Here is a 13,847-nt window from a genome sequence, read left to right on the forward strand (position 1 = left end):
TATATGTTTTTGTTGTATTTTGTTGGTCTTTAGATTCATTTCCTTTTCAGATATGTACAATTAACTTATTTATTTTTTGTTGTAACACTTGTGTGGTCTTCCTCTTTTGTCCAGCCTTGAGCCGTGCTGTGACAAATGAATACAGCTGATGCCATAAAGATCAGATATTCAACAGGCTTTTAGCTTCGCATATGGTCACATATGTTTCTCAGGTTAGACTCAATACTCTGCAATGAAATGCAGCTTTAGCAAGAAAATAATGCTTCCCTAACCACTTTACTGAAATACAATTTAAGGCAATTGTACTTTAATTGATAATTTTCATTGCTTGCTTCTTTTGAACTGAAACTGCAGCAAGAGTGAACTAGAACAGAAAAGCTGCAGATCAGACACCTGAGGAGTGAACGCTAGCTTCATAAAAACAAGTGGAGCCACTCTCTGCAGGTTAAGCACTATGAGTGGCCCCTTTCACTGTCATATTGTGTTTTGCTTCTTTTTTTATTGTGATTATAAAAAAATGGATAATTAGTGCTTTAAGTAGATTTGAAAACATCCTTCACAACTGAAATTAGTGCCAGGAACAAAGTAATAGGGTTATATTGGTATTTTATTATACTTATATATTTATATATATAACTTTTCTTTGTAAAATAAGATTTAAAAAAAACAACAAAAACGGGATCATCAAGCTGCCATGACTTTTTTTACAGACAGGAAACAACACTGTTTTATGTAGAACATCAACAAGCAACCTACATTTCATCTAGATCTTTGCTATCAATGGATCTACGCTGCACTCATCTGATTTTACCATACTGTCTGATTTAATTGTTGGCATGTCTTTTTCATCCCAGTATGATTTTTACTTTTGCCCCAGTTGCCTTTTCAGAGAAAAAAAACTTTCCAAAAAGGAAGATTTGCATCTTAATGGATCTTAGCAACAGCAGAGGCCCTCTCAGCACTGCACTTTTCAGTGCCACATGCACTGCTGCAACAGTATGAATTAAAAACAAACAAAAAATACTATTTTGCATGGGCTCAAAAATCTGGTGTGTCCTCGGTTAGATTAATGCCAGTTCCAGGAAGCTTGTTTGGATCGTGTTGTAAAAACAGATCACTGATAGCAATGTATTAGAGGGGGATTAAGATGACTTTCGCCCTGCTTTTTGTGCACAATAAAGCTTTAATCTAGGCTCTGACTTGGAGGCTGGGCTGTAGCGTATCCCCGCCCATGCATGGGTGTCTCCTGTGTTGGTGGTGGCGGTGCTGCGGCCGGGCCTGGCAGCAGACTGCAGTGACAGACGCGCCCCTGGGATTCCACCTGTCAGCCACAAACGCACTAATCGACAGGCCTCCTATAAACTGAACTCTCTGTCACCTCTCTGCCAGATCTTCATCTTCTCATTCGTCTGACAGATTCCCTCTGCCCACCCCCACCTTCCTCTTATCCAACCCAAACTCCGCCCATACACCAGCCTGCACGAAACGCACCAACATCATCCCTTCATGCCTGCTGCAGCCAAACCGGATTCATTCTGTCATGCTTAAAAAAGAAAAAAGGAGAACCGGTTTGTTTTTAGCTGTGAGGCATAATCCGAAATCTTCTTCTGTGCAGCTTCTTCTTGAAACAAACCCCACCCCAATCCGCACCCCCCTCTCTCTCTCAGCTTTAATGTGACAGAGGTGGGCTTTAATGTTCAGTAGTAATTGGGTAGGAGATGGAAAGACTGTTTGGGAGGAGGAGGAGGAGGAGGAAGGGTCATGGTCAGGTTTCTCATGGAGGTTATTCTGCATCTGTCTCTTAGCAACAACAGACCGCTCTTTGTACAGTCCTTGAGTTGATTGGTGCGTGTGTATGTGTGCCCCCCTCCTCCCCCTGCCCCTTCCTGGTTGCTGAAATATTTTGTGAGGGGGCTCCTCAGCAGACAGCCGTCCTCCTATATTCACTGCTTTTAAGACTTTGTTTCCACGAGCGTCAGATGGGCTCGCTGAGGCGTGGCACACTCGCTGGAGCTTTGCCTCCCTCACTGTAAATTTGCATTATTCAAGGGAGAAAACTGACAGAGAGGACCCAATTTAAAACAAAACAAAAAGTGATTTCTGTCAGAGGCCACTTGACATCAGTGCTCCTGTAAAGATGATTAATAGTGACCTTTTTTCAATCATCAGGTTTAGAAATTTTGATAAATAACATAAAATGAAGAGACTGTACATAGATTCCGGTGGCTTGATGCTAACAGCTCATCAACTCACCGCCATCATATCCCCCATCACTTTAGCCAGCGTCAGGGAAAGGGCAGCCTGGGGTCAAAGGTGACTGGAGGGATCCAGGGAAACCTCTTGATTCACACTGTCAGCTTGAAGAGCAGGGAGCCAGAGTGGCGTGATGTCAGTCTGACACACAGAACAGGATTAGAGGGGCAATTTGGGGACAAGGAAGAGAAATAAAGGAAGTAGGAAAGACACTGCTCTCTTTTCCAAGCAGCTTGGATTTTCCCATAGATAGATAAATAGATAGTTACAAGGATGGATAGAAAGATAGATAGAAAGAAAGAATGCATCTATATATGACGATAGAAGGATGACGGATTTATGGTTTGAGTTTGACCTCAACTAATTCAGAGACTTGAGAAAACAAGTGATGGATAAAGTCTGGACAAACACACATTACGCAATGTAATGTATTCCCAATATGTAATGAAATGTTAAGTGCAGCTATTGATCACCTGTAAAAGATGAAAGAAGGTTTTTTCTTTGATCTGATGAGGTTTCCGTGTTAAAAGTGTCCCGCAGATTTCGCTTTTGAACAGGTTTTCTGCACGCAATGCGAAATTGGTTCTCAGATGTTTCCGCCTGCAGGTCCTTTCAGTGCCAGCTACCGCACAGATGGAGCTTCATTTCCGCAATCACAGTGCTTTGAATTCTCCTGAACCCGCTGTATCAGACAGCGATGACACGTTCAAATCCGTAAAGTCATCCAGGGACGTCCGAGCAACTGCGCTGGTGAACTTTCACGACTTGTACAATACTGAATGCCGAGAGACTCGCTTGCTAATAAAAACAAAACCTTTCGGTATCTGATGTGTTTCTGAAACATGATGATTCTCGTTGTTTTAGCTCCAGTCCGAGTCTGATAAACATTGTTCACAGCTGCTCCTGAACCGGACAAAGTTCACTATTGCAGCGCTTTATATAGACTTTATATTCTTCACAATAAAAGCACAAAAATAAACAAATAGTCTAACTAAAGGCGAAGAGATCAAGGATCGTACAGGCTACAGTAAAATGAAACACTTTAGGACATATGAGAAAGTTGTGCACTTAAATTCACTGTACAGTAAAAATCAAAGGAGTCACGGAGATAAAATACCGTAAACTAAGACGGAGCGTTTTTCTTCAGGCCCAAGCGCTCTGACACTCTGGGTCATATTTATTGTAATTTTTTAAACTTGTTTTTTTCCTACTCTGAAGCTCAAACTATATTTATTTATTTCCTACTGTGCTGTTAACAGTTAGTGAACGTGTTTTGTCATAAAAATACGATTATATTTTACTTGTTTTTCCATAATAGAAACCTCCATAATAGACAAACAAAAACAAATTTTAAAAAACTACAGAGATCATTGCAAAAGGCATCACGACATTTAGAAAAATAATAAAAAATTGCAAGAAAGGAAGGATTCTGGCTCTTTGCCTTGTGGAAGCAGGAATGAAGCTGTTTATCTGTTGTATGTCGGGACTGTGGGCTTGTTATCGTGGCTCTGCTATACGTTTTGACAGTAGCCTCATAAAAATTACATTCATGTAAAACTCTTATATTCGCACATCTACAATATATAAACTACACGGTGGCTCTAACTTATCAGATATTTAGCAGGTTTCAATATGAAATATTTCTGCCACAACTTTACACCACTTAGGCCTTTCACAACGGTTCAGCTGTTCATTCAAGAGAGTGTTTCTGCAATAACTATCAGTGATTATTTATCATTATAATCTCAATCTCCGTTTCCCTCCAGATTTAAATAGATAGATAAACACACCAAAGCAGCGATGCATCTTAAAAATAAGAAACAAAAATAATGAAAAATAATTAGAAAAATACAAACAAGAATAGGAAAACGGACAAGGCGAATTTTCCTTATTTCTTATGAAAGAAAAAAAAAATGCGACCACCAACGATATTCAGGATGTTTTAAATGATCGCTTTGTGTGCAAAAAAAAACGACTTCATAAAGGCTCTTTCTTCTTATATTTATTTATTTATTTATTTTTTGGCATTCGAGACTAAAACCGGGTGGCTTTCTTTGGCACTGTTTGTCTTCAATCAAAATATTAGCCCAAACCTTTTTTCTTTGAAAATCTTTTTTGAATATATAGGTTAATTTGTGTATTGTCTACCCTATTTCTAAAATATAAAATGTCAATATATAATCGACACAATGGATGTGAAATTACATTTTGGGGGGAGAATGACAGTGTACAGTGATAATTATTGGTTTAAAACATGTCAGTGAAGCACTTTCAAAAGCTGACATCACATCACCAATATATTGCAATGGAGCTGCCACGTCCCGGTGATTAGACAGTATTTCAAACATTTAACTGCAATTTTCACAATTAGGCTGTAGAATGACTGACTTCATTTCACCCCTCGGCCCTAAAAGCTAGAATATCAGCAAGGTGCAAAAGCATCAAAAAGTCATGTGGCTTATGTCCATTTATTTCTTTCCTGACATCTGCTGGGAAACGGGCCGTGGGAGATCAATACGGTAACTTTATAACTACAGATATAAATGTAACAGTACTTTACATCATATTATTTTCTGTTCAGTCCTGAAATATACGATTTTTTCTTAAAACTAAATTGGTAGAAATGATGTTACTTGTCTTTAACACAGTTTATACTTTTCCCAGTATTTTTCAGAAGGGTCCACCTCTTAAAACAATGTTAAAGAATTGTATTTATAGTAAATATTAGTGTTAGGGTATCCTGGTGAAAAGAATTCGCGTAAAAGGTTGATTTGCATTGTAGACAAGATCACACACACACACACACACACACACACACACACACACGCACACACTAGAAAAACACAGTTTATCAGATATTAGCCTACTGTAATATTATTCTACGTGATAATGTTATTTGCTGTAACACTTAAACATTTGTACACATTATGATAAATCCTCCTGTGGGCTTCAGTCTCTTAAGATGAACAGTTAGTTCTCACTTGACATGATGAATATTAATATTCATTTAAAAAAAGAGAATCGTCAGAGTGACCTGATTGGCTACATACTTTCACTCCTGAAAGCTGATTGGCTATGTCCAAACCATACCGCGTAATGACTGATCCAGCCGCAGCTGCCCACAAACAGCAGAGCCGCCGTTGACTTAGACCAATCTTAATAAAGGGAGGTAAATACAGAAGCAAATGAAAATCCATCTGAGCAACAGTTCAGGTGTCTCTCCTGCTCATACACCTGAGCCTGAGCCGGATCTCCTCCACCACACCAGCCCACTGCTCCTTGGCATTTTCCTCTGTCGGACCTGGACGTGTGTGGGAAAATGCTCCATTGTTTTCTGTTGGCCCTTTGGCTCAGAACGCACAGGGGCCGTGGAGCGCCCAGCTTCATCCTCCTCAGGGTAAACTGGTAGTGACAGAGCACTCAGGGGCCCCTCATTAGCTCTCTGTCCACTAAGAAGCAAAGAAGCTGCTTTAATCCCCCCTGTCCCTCAATCTGGTAACACAGACACGATTATAACTCTATTTTCATTCTGCTCGCTTCCCTTATGCAGAGTTTAACCACCTTTATGAATGAATAGATTCCTTAATAGCAAAACAAAAAAAAAGCAGGGTTGTTAAGAGGTGTCAAGTTAATGACAAGTAGTAAAAACTAGTTTAACCTAAGTGAAAATAGACTTCTATGGGGGAAAAGTATCATTTGATGCTTTTATTTTGGCGTTAAAAGGTTATACCTCCGTTTTCTAATTTATCACTGTTTGTATTTGTAGTGTTGCATCTAACATGTTATTTTTTTGTTTTTTTACACTTCAGATAGTGATTCATATTAATATATATAAGAATGAATTTGGTGCAGTAATTAAATAATAAGATCTCACATTATTACAAAATCCCAAATCTGTACCAGCAGAGCAAAATAAAAATAAACACGTCTTGTATGCAGAGTCAACAGTCTGTTCTGGTTTTGTGTTTTTTTTTTTTTTTTCATAAAGTTTTAAATATGTTCAAGTTAATTGCTCACCAAGCCCAACTTAGCATTACAGCTGAAGACAAGTTAAATGTTTTCCTGCAGGAGGTCTTCAAATAAGGCAAATTCAAATAAACTCTGACACACACATAAAGGCTGTCAATGGAAAGCAATTAGTTTGATTAAAATGTCTGATGAATGACAATATTTCAGTCAGAAACAGGCTCCAGAGCAGCAGACAGCTCTGCTTGACTTTCATTTTCTTGCTCAGTTTCAGTAAACAAACTCATGTGCTCACTCACACACAAACACACACACACACACACACACACACACACACATATTTCTCTCTGTGGGGAGGGAGGCCAGTCACATAGGATTGAAATGACAAAATAAACCAAATACACTTTATTTATAAATCTTGAGTTATAATTTAATACGGTACCAATATGTTAACCAATATGCTTTCACAGTACATCAGAGTGGTTGTCAAAAAGAAGTAAACACAAATACACACTCATACACACACGCACAGACGCATGCCCGCACACATGCATATACACACACTTTCAGTTCAGTAATACCCTGCAGTGGTCTATTGTGCCATTAAAGCGGCCTGGGCTCAAAAATGCATGAATCATAATGAAATAGATTTGTTACTTTTTCCTGGGAAGTTGTGTACAGTTCATTTATCCCATTAAGAAACTGTAGTTACATATCAGGCCCCAGTGTTCTGAAAATCTCTCTCAGACAGTCAGTGTGAAAGACCTGGAGACGTGTGGTAATGCATCAGTCATTAATCAGTGGGGTGACGTCATTCTTTTCACTGTAACAAGTTACCAGTGGGAAGAAAAGATTTTTTTCGCAAAAAAAAAAAAAACCCATCAGATTAAACTACAACAGTCAATCTATTTTTCCTATTCAACGTCATCATCTCATCATTAACTCTGTTTGGATGAGAGATAACAAGAAAAGTTGAATTTCTGTGAGTGGCAAAATTGACTCATTTGATAAGAGACATGGAGAAAAAAATTTAAAATTTTTTTTTGAAGGCAAAGAAGTAGAAATGGACCATTAAGAAAAAAAATCAGCCAATAAGTATTAACTAAAATATTTAAGGACATATTGTAGTAATGATACTACTTATTCAGTGATTAACAAGTGATGCATTACTTGGCGCAAGCTTACACTGACCATGAGAAGTTTCCAAATATGTTTTGCTCTTTTTCATTCTTTCAGTGTCGATAATGCAAATAGAGTAAGAACCCAAACTAACGAAAACCAGAGCGTTAATGTCACTTTTCGGTCCATACACAACTGAGCAAATAGGTAAAAGTCAGGAGATGCTGGGTTTTAAACACTTGTGTGAAATCGTTAGGAAACGTTCCTTTAGTCCAAAGTGCCATGTCTGGAAGGTATGAAACAAACAAACAGAAAAAAAATAGATCAACACAAGACGATCCCTGCAGTTTTCTCACTGGCTGGGGCAAAAATACATAAAACATTAAAAAAAAAAAAAAAAAAGGAGCCAAAACATAATTTACAAGCACGATAAATATACACACAGGGTCCAATAAATATTGTTTGTTATCCCAAAAACCATAGAATGTGAGTGGTCACCGCGCTGCAAGAATGTCCATCATGACCAGCCATTTCATCTTGTGAGATGTTGTTTCTTTCTTTTTGAACAAGTAAAAAAATTCTGCCAGTGGGGTCAGATCATTGCCAAAATGGTTAATTTATTGAACGCAATGCAGAATATGGCAGATCCCTGCTCAGGTATCAAGAAAATGGTGAAACTGTAATACATTTTTAACTGGAAAACTTTTGTAATTATCTTATTCCAGTGGAAGTTTTTTTTTTTCCTTGTTCAAAGCGGCACAGATTTTAAGCTGCAGTCACTGAAATGACTTGATTTGAGGTGTGAGACCTTTCCTGACCTTAGCAGCGCCACTGCAGCTTCCTCCTCTACTGAATAGGCATGTAAGGCCAGTTGAAGCTGCTCCCTGACAGCAGCATGTCCCTTATCAGAGTTTCTATGGGGGTTTTCCCCACCAGACGGACGAAGAAAAGCTGCTCTATGACAGAGGAAGAGACGGTGCGGAGGGAAGGCAAGCGGAGCAGCAGCTTCCCGAACCTGTTAGGCTGGTTGGGATACTGGCTCCTCACATACTCCTCTAAAGCACACTGGGATTTCTCCTGCAGACCCTCCACATGGGCCACATCCGACAGACCACAAGCATCTACAGACAGAGAGGACAACAGCAAGACAAACAACAGGCAGGAGAAGAAGTGATCAGGACCAGCGGTTCAGGCATCGAAAGGATCGCCAACAAAAACCTAAACAGTTTCATATTTTGTAGGAATTTCACTAGCAAGGTTAGGACAGAGGGGCTACAGCTCACAGCAGCATAGGAAAGACAGCGTTTCATGAAACCTTGATTATCACAAGGCAAAAAACCACCAGAAACAAAAAAACTTTAGAGAAATTACACTATGGATTTTCTCCTGATGTTTTTCACTGATACCACTTATTTACTATGTCTCTGATCAAGACAATGAAAGAATGGGCAGGACTGCTGAGCATTTGTGGCTGGGTCAAATCTCTAAATTTCTGTGGTGAAAACATAACAGCATGAAGAAAAACATCAGCCTACAGTTGCCCTGTCATTGAAATAAAGTGATAACACATCAGTCTATTGCCATCAGGGATCAAAGATGGTGCTATTGCTCCCATCAAAAAAAAACAAAAATTAAGCAATGTATCAATAGCACAGCCCGAGCATCGAGTGTTACTGTATAAGACCTTTATATACTGTATTTGTGGTATGTCTTCACACAGCAGACCCCTCTGTCCGTAAACACCACTGTAATGCTGCAGGCCGGATGGAAGCAGGGGTTAAAGAACGGTTACTGTGTCCCAGTTTAAAGACACGTGTTCAGAAGTGCTCATGGGGACTGAAATAGACCTACATAGAAAACCTTTTTTTATTTTTTACTGCTGCTGCTTGTCCTTTGGATCCACCCATCAAATATTCTGACTGTATTAAAAGGCTGTGAAATAAATAGCATGCATTTGCAGTGCCAATAATGACAGTCATAAAGGTCTTTTGTGGAAGAATTAGTTGTAAATCAAATTTAATTTGTTTTGTTCACTTTTTGATGAATAAATAAATGCAAATTTTAAAGCTGACAAATTACAAGTTTATTTAGATGCTTTCTATTTGGGGCTTAAAATAAAAATAATAAATTTGTCAATAGGATAAGATAGTATTCGATAAAGTGCTTTGTTGCTCCACATAAAAGACGCATCAGAAATGGAATAAAATATTAGAGGCTGTCAGAAGTTAAATGCCCAGCCCTATTTTCATTTGCATACTGGATGACTCATGCAAAGTGTTTTATATTTTACAGGCTGCAGGGATTTGATGCAGTTTGTAAACCCACCTAACCTCACCCACAGCCTCTTAAACGCTATAATAAAAATACGCTTTATAACACTGATACACTTCACTATGCTCCTTTAAGGGCTGACAAACTCTATAAGGTCATTTAAGTTCACTGAAGGTCTTAGTCAGTAGTTAGGAAATTATATGGGTTATATGAAGATAAGACCTCTTATTGTCTTTTCTTCGATTTCTTCTTCTTTTCTTATTTGTGCATTTATGTATAGCAAAATAAATGTTTTTTTTTTATATTTGATGCATTTATTTTTGTTTTTATTTATTAAAGTATTTATTTATGTATTTATGTATGGATCACTGAGGAAAACCCTAAGCAAAATAAAGTTTTACAGGTATATTTTTTTAACCAACTTTCACCTTTCACAACCAAAGTTCACACCATCAATATCATTAAAATATTGTTTTTTCTTAAAATATCTTTTATTTAACTGATGGTTGTTTCCATTACAAATTCATTGTCTTCTATAGGCTGAAAAACACACTCAGTTCAGCCATAGTTCACCAATTTTGTATTTTTCTCAAGCCCCATGCAGCTGTAGTAGTATGTTGCCTTTCTTTCTTTCTTTCTTTCTTTCTTTCTTTCTTTTTGGGAGATTTATTTTTTTTTAAGTATTCTGTTAGTACTGGTGGTTGTTTGACTGGATATCAATGTATTTACCACATTAAACCACTGTCCACACTTCAGTGTTCAGAGCACCTAAACACATTTCATCATGCAGGCCTCCATGTTTGAATGAAGGGACGGAGAGTTTACCTGTGGTGAACAGCACGATGGCCTTGATGCAGCTGTACTCTGCTGAATCTACGTGCAGCACCTTGAGCTTCTCCACCTGCTCCTGGAAGACCCGGATGTGGTCCATGAAGGCCACAACCCGGTCCGCGGACATAGGGGAGGCGTGGAGGCCGGCGGCGGCCAGCAGCGGGGCGACGTGGACGGGCATGGAGCACTGGGCGGCGTTCAGGACGAACAGTTCGCTCCAGGTGAGGCGGAGAAGGGCCACCTGGTCCGACACCTGCAGGTCCGGGAAGAAGGGGATGTTGCGGGCCCACTCAACGGCGCTGAAGAGCATCCGGGCCGCCAGCTCACAGATGTTCTCGATGCCCATGAGGTTGTTGCTCTGCAGGCACTGAGAGCCGAACCTGGAGGTCGGGTAGGGCTCGGCCCGCAGCAGGAGAGAGATGTACCCAGACAGATAGGAATGACATTGTAGAGGGTCTCCGTTTGTCAGAGCAAACTGGCCGTGGTAAGACTGGGTAGGAAGTCTGCCTCTTTGGACAGCTGCAACGAAAAACATCAGAAATGTGGAATCAAGCTACAGGCGATTAAAACAATACATCCAGTTAAATGCAGGAGACATCTTTAAAACAACAGAGATATTAATTAAAACAATTGACAATCTGATACCCCACGTCCCCATTTTAACCATTAGACTTTTTTGGGGGAATAAAATGTCATATTGAGCTCGGAAATCTGTTTGTAGGCCACAACCTGCAGATAATGGTGTGCGAGATGTTTAACCGGGCGTACGCTCACCGGGATTTGTCCCGATGGACAGTCAAAAATCCGTAATGTTATAATGCCTACTCACTGGGCACACAGACCACTCACAAGCAACTTTCAGCCCTCCTCGATGAGACAGTTATTTTTTGTTGGGGAAATTTGGATTAAAGTTTATTGGAATTTAGAATAAAACTGTTGAATGAACTCTCAAATGTCGCTGGGCTGCTTTTGAAGCGGGCTCATAGTAGGCTGCAGTAGGCTGCGTTGGGCCTGTAGGACCAGCATGCATAATGGATAGATACACACACATACACTCACAGTCCACATGCGCCCACATTATCTGCCCAAAACGTCCCGCACTTCAAGGCTACAATTAAAACGAAAAACGCGTCTAAATTAAACTAAAATGCAGCAGCACCGCGGTCGTAATTGAACATGTGGCATTTAAAGCTGCCTCAGACTGTTTCAGCCACACAATGGCCGAGGTGACGGACAGACAGCGGGCGAACTGCAACAATAATAAACTGGAAATGCTACGGGATGCTAGCCGCAGCGCACTAATCTCTGCGCGATCACAGGCCAGGCAGCAGGCTATAAGAGCAGCATCCAAAACAAACATGATAACAATATGAAGCTAGGCTCTGTTACAGAAATATTAACAGGCGGAGAAAATATCTCTGCTAATCATGGACTAGACAAAGACAACATCTACATGAGTGTGTCCAGAAACCCCGGCAGAGCTGTGCACAACATTTTATTGGAATTTATTAGGCAGACGTGTCTTGAAAGAAAATGATGTCAATAAAACAATCGATAAATAAATCAGTCAATAAAGAGCATTGTGTGAAGCTGAGCGGTGTCCTGGACCGTGTGGTGCTGGATAGTATGATGTGTTAATACCGATAGCAACAACAGGAGGATGCCAGCGCGTACCTTCCCTCCTCATGCCGACTTTGAGGCATTTCTTGAGGCGACAGTACTGGCACTGGTTGCGGTGGTGCTGGTCTACGGGACAGTTCCTGTTGGCCCTGCAGGTGTAGGTCAGGTTCCTCCTGACGCTGCGTTTAAAGAAGCTCTTACATCCTTCACATGTGAACTGTCCGTAGTGCTTCCCGCTGGATTTGTCCCCGCACACGATGCACTCGATCTGTTGGCTCTGCTGTTTGTCCATGGACGAGGAGGAGGAGGAGGAAGAGGAGGTGTTGTTGTTAATGTTGGCGGTGGTGGTCGCGGTGGTGGTGCTGGACGGATTGGGCGGGGGTGCGCCCTGGGGTGCTGCTGCTGCCGGAGGTATTTCCAGAGACGCCGGGTTCATGTGTCCCGTCAGCTCCCCGGGCAGAGACAGAGGTGCGACCTGGGACACCGGGGAGGAGAGGGTCCCCTGAGTGTCCCCGACGCCCTCGGTGTTTCTCCACGCCACCATAGCCATATCGACCGTCTCCAAAACTTTGCGCGCCCAACTTTCCTCTTTTTACGCAATAATTAACGCACACGATATGTCGACATGAATTACTAAAACACATTCAAGGAAAAAAATAAATGCAAGCTACGCCTCAGTATGTGAACAGACCTCATAAGATAACGGTAATAAAATTATAACGCGCGACTTCACAAGTAGAGAACGGGCAGTCACCCAGAAACAGCTTGGCGCGGGGGGAATCCGAAAAGAAAGCTTCATTCAGACCGAGATATGCGCTATAACATCCACATAAAGGCAGATAAATCTGAGCCAAAATCCACAAGGGGAAGCAACGTTATCCCAAAAATATGTAATCTGATCCTTTCTGTCCGGTGTGTCCAGCTTTAAAGAGAATACCGTGCGAGCTGATCCCTCATCAGTGATGGAGTCGCTGGACCAGGCTTTCCAGACGCTCCCTGCTTTCCCGATCAGTCAGAAGTTACATTAAAAAGACAACGGAGGGGAGAGAGAGAGAGAGAGAGGGTGATGGATGATGATTTTGACGATGCTTTGCTCGGGACGAAGGAGGAGAGTGGTGCGTCCCCACGTCACGGCTGTGACTCGGTGACGTCTGTGTTTGGGGCGGGATTGACGCCAGGAGAAGCTGATCTGGGAGCAGCGGCAGCGTGAGGCTTCAGTTTCTGTTGATACACACCTCAGAGTGTGATTCCTTATCTTCCCCCTGATCTTCTCTGGTTGTCTGCCTGCTTGTGTGTGTGTGTGTGTGTGTGTGTGTGTATGTGTGTGTGTGTGTATGTGTTGCTTGCTGTTCTTTTCTCAGACATCTGTCATATACAGCTTCCTCTGATGTATAAGGAGATGATGTACTTAAGCTCACACTTTATTAGTCTGATATGAGGAGTGTTACAGACACAGGAGCTGCAGATCCTAACTGCAGTAATTTGATGCCACCTAGTGACATCATTAAATTACACAGAATTACTTTATGTGCACTTGACTCACATGGCTTGAGGAGATACATTTCTTATATTTAGCATGTAAAATGTTATCGTTAATGTTAAGTGTTTATCACACATATGTGGACAGTAGGGCATGTTTAATTAATTTATTTCCTCCTATCTTTGCTGCAGTAGGCTATATCACCCCTGACTGTAATTTTATTTGTGCAATTTGACTATTATTATAGTGTGTTTTTCAAATGTGACCTCCATCTTTTTTCTCTTTTATTTAATTTTTTTTTTTACAT

At 40.7% G+C, this 13,847-nt stretch overlaps 1 protein-coding gene across 1 annotated transcript; it reads right to left on the bottom strand.

Annotated features, from left to right (window-relative positions):
- Positions 1 to 6,623: 6,623 nt before the first annotated feature.
- On the bottom strand, positions 6,624 to 13,093 carry LOC139628384 (COUP transcription factor 2-like). Its single transcript, XM_071490020.1, has 3 exons — positions 12,115 to 13,093; positions 10,435 to 10,959; positions 6,624 to 8,459 (listed from the first exon to the last, which is right to left on the bottom strand). Exons 1-3 carry the CDS (start codon positions 12,608 to 12,610, stop codon positions 8,185 to 8,187), a joined length of 1,296 nt encoding a protein of 431 aa, XP_071346121.1. The 5' UTR covers positions 12,611 to 13,093; the 3' UTR covers positions 6,624 to 8,184.
- Between the last annotated feature and the right edge of the window lie 754 nt (positions 13,094 to 13,847).

The sequence above is a fragment of the Trachinotus anak genome, unplaced genomic scaffold, assembly GCF_046630095.1.
Source record: "Trachinotus anak isolate AG129_WGS33_773 ecotype Australia unplaced genomic scaffold, CSIRO_AGI_Tana_v1 ptg000011l, whole genome shotgun sequence".
Lineage (NCBI taxonomy): Eukaryota > Metazoa > Chordata > Actinopteri > Carangiformes > Carangidae > Trachinotus > Trachinotus anak.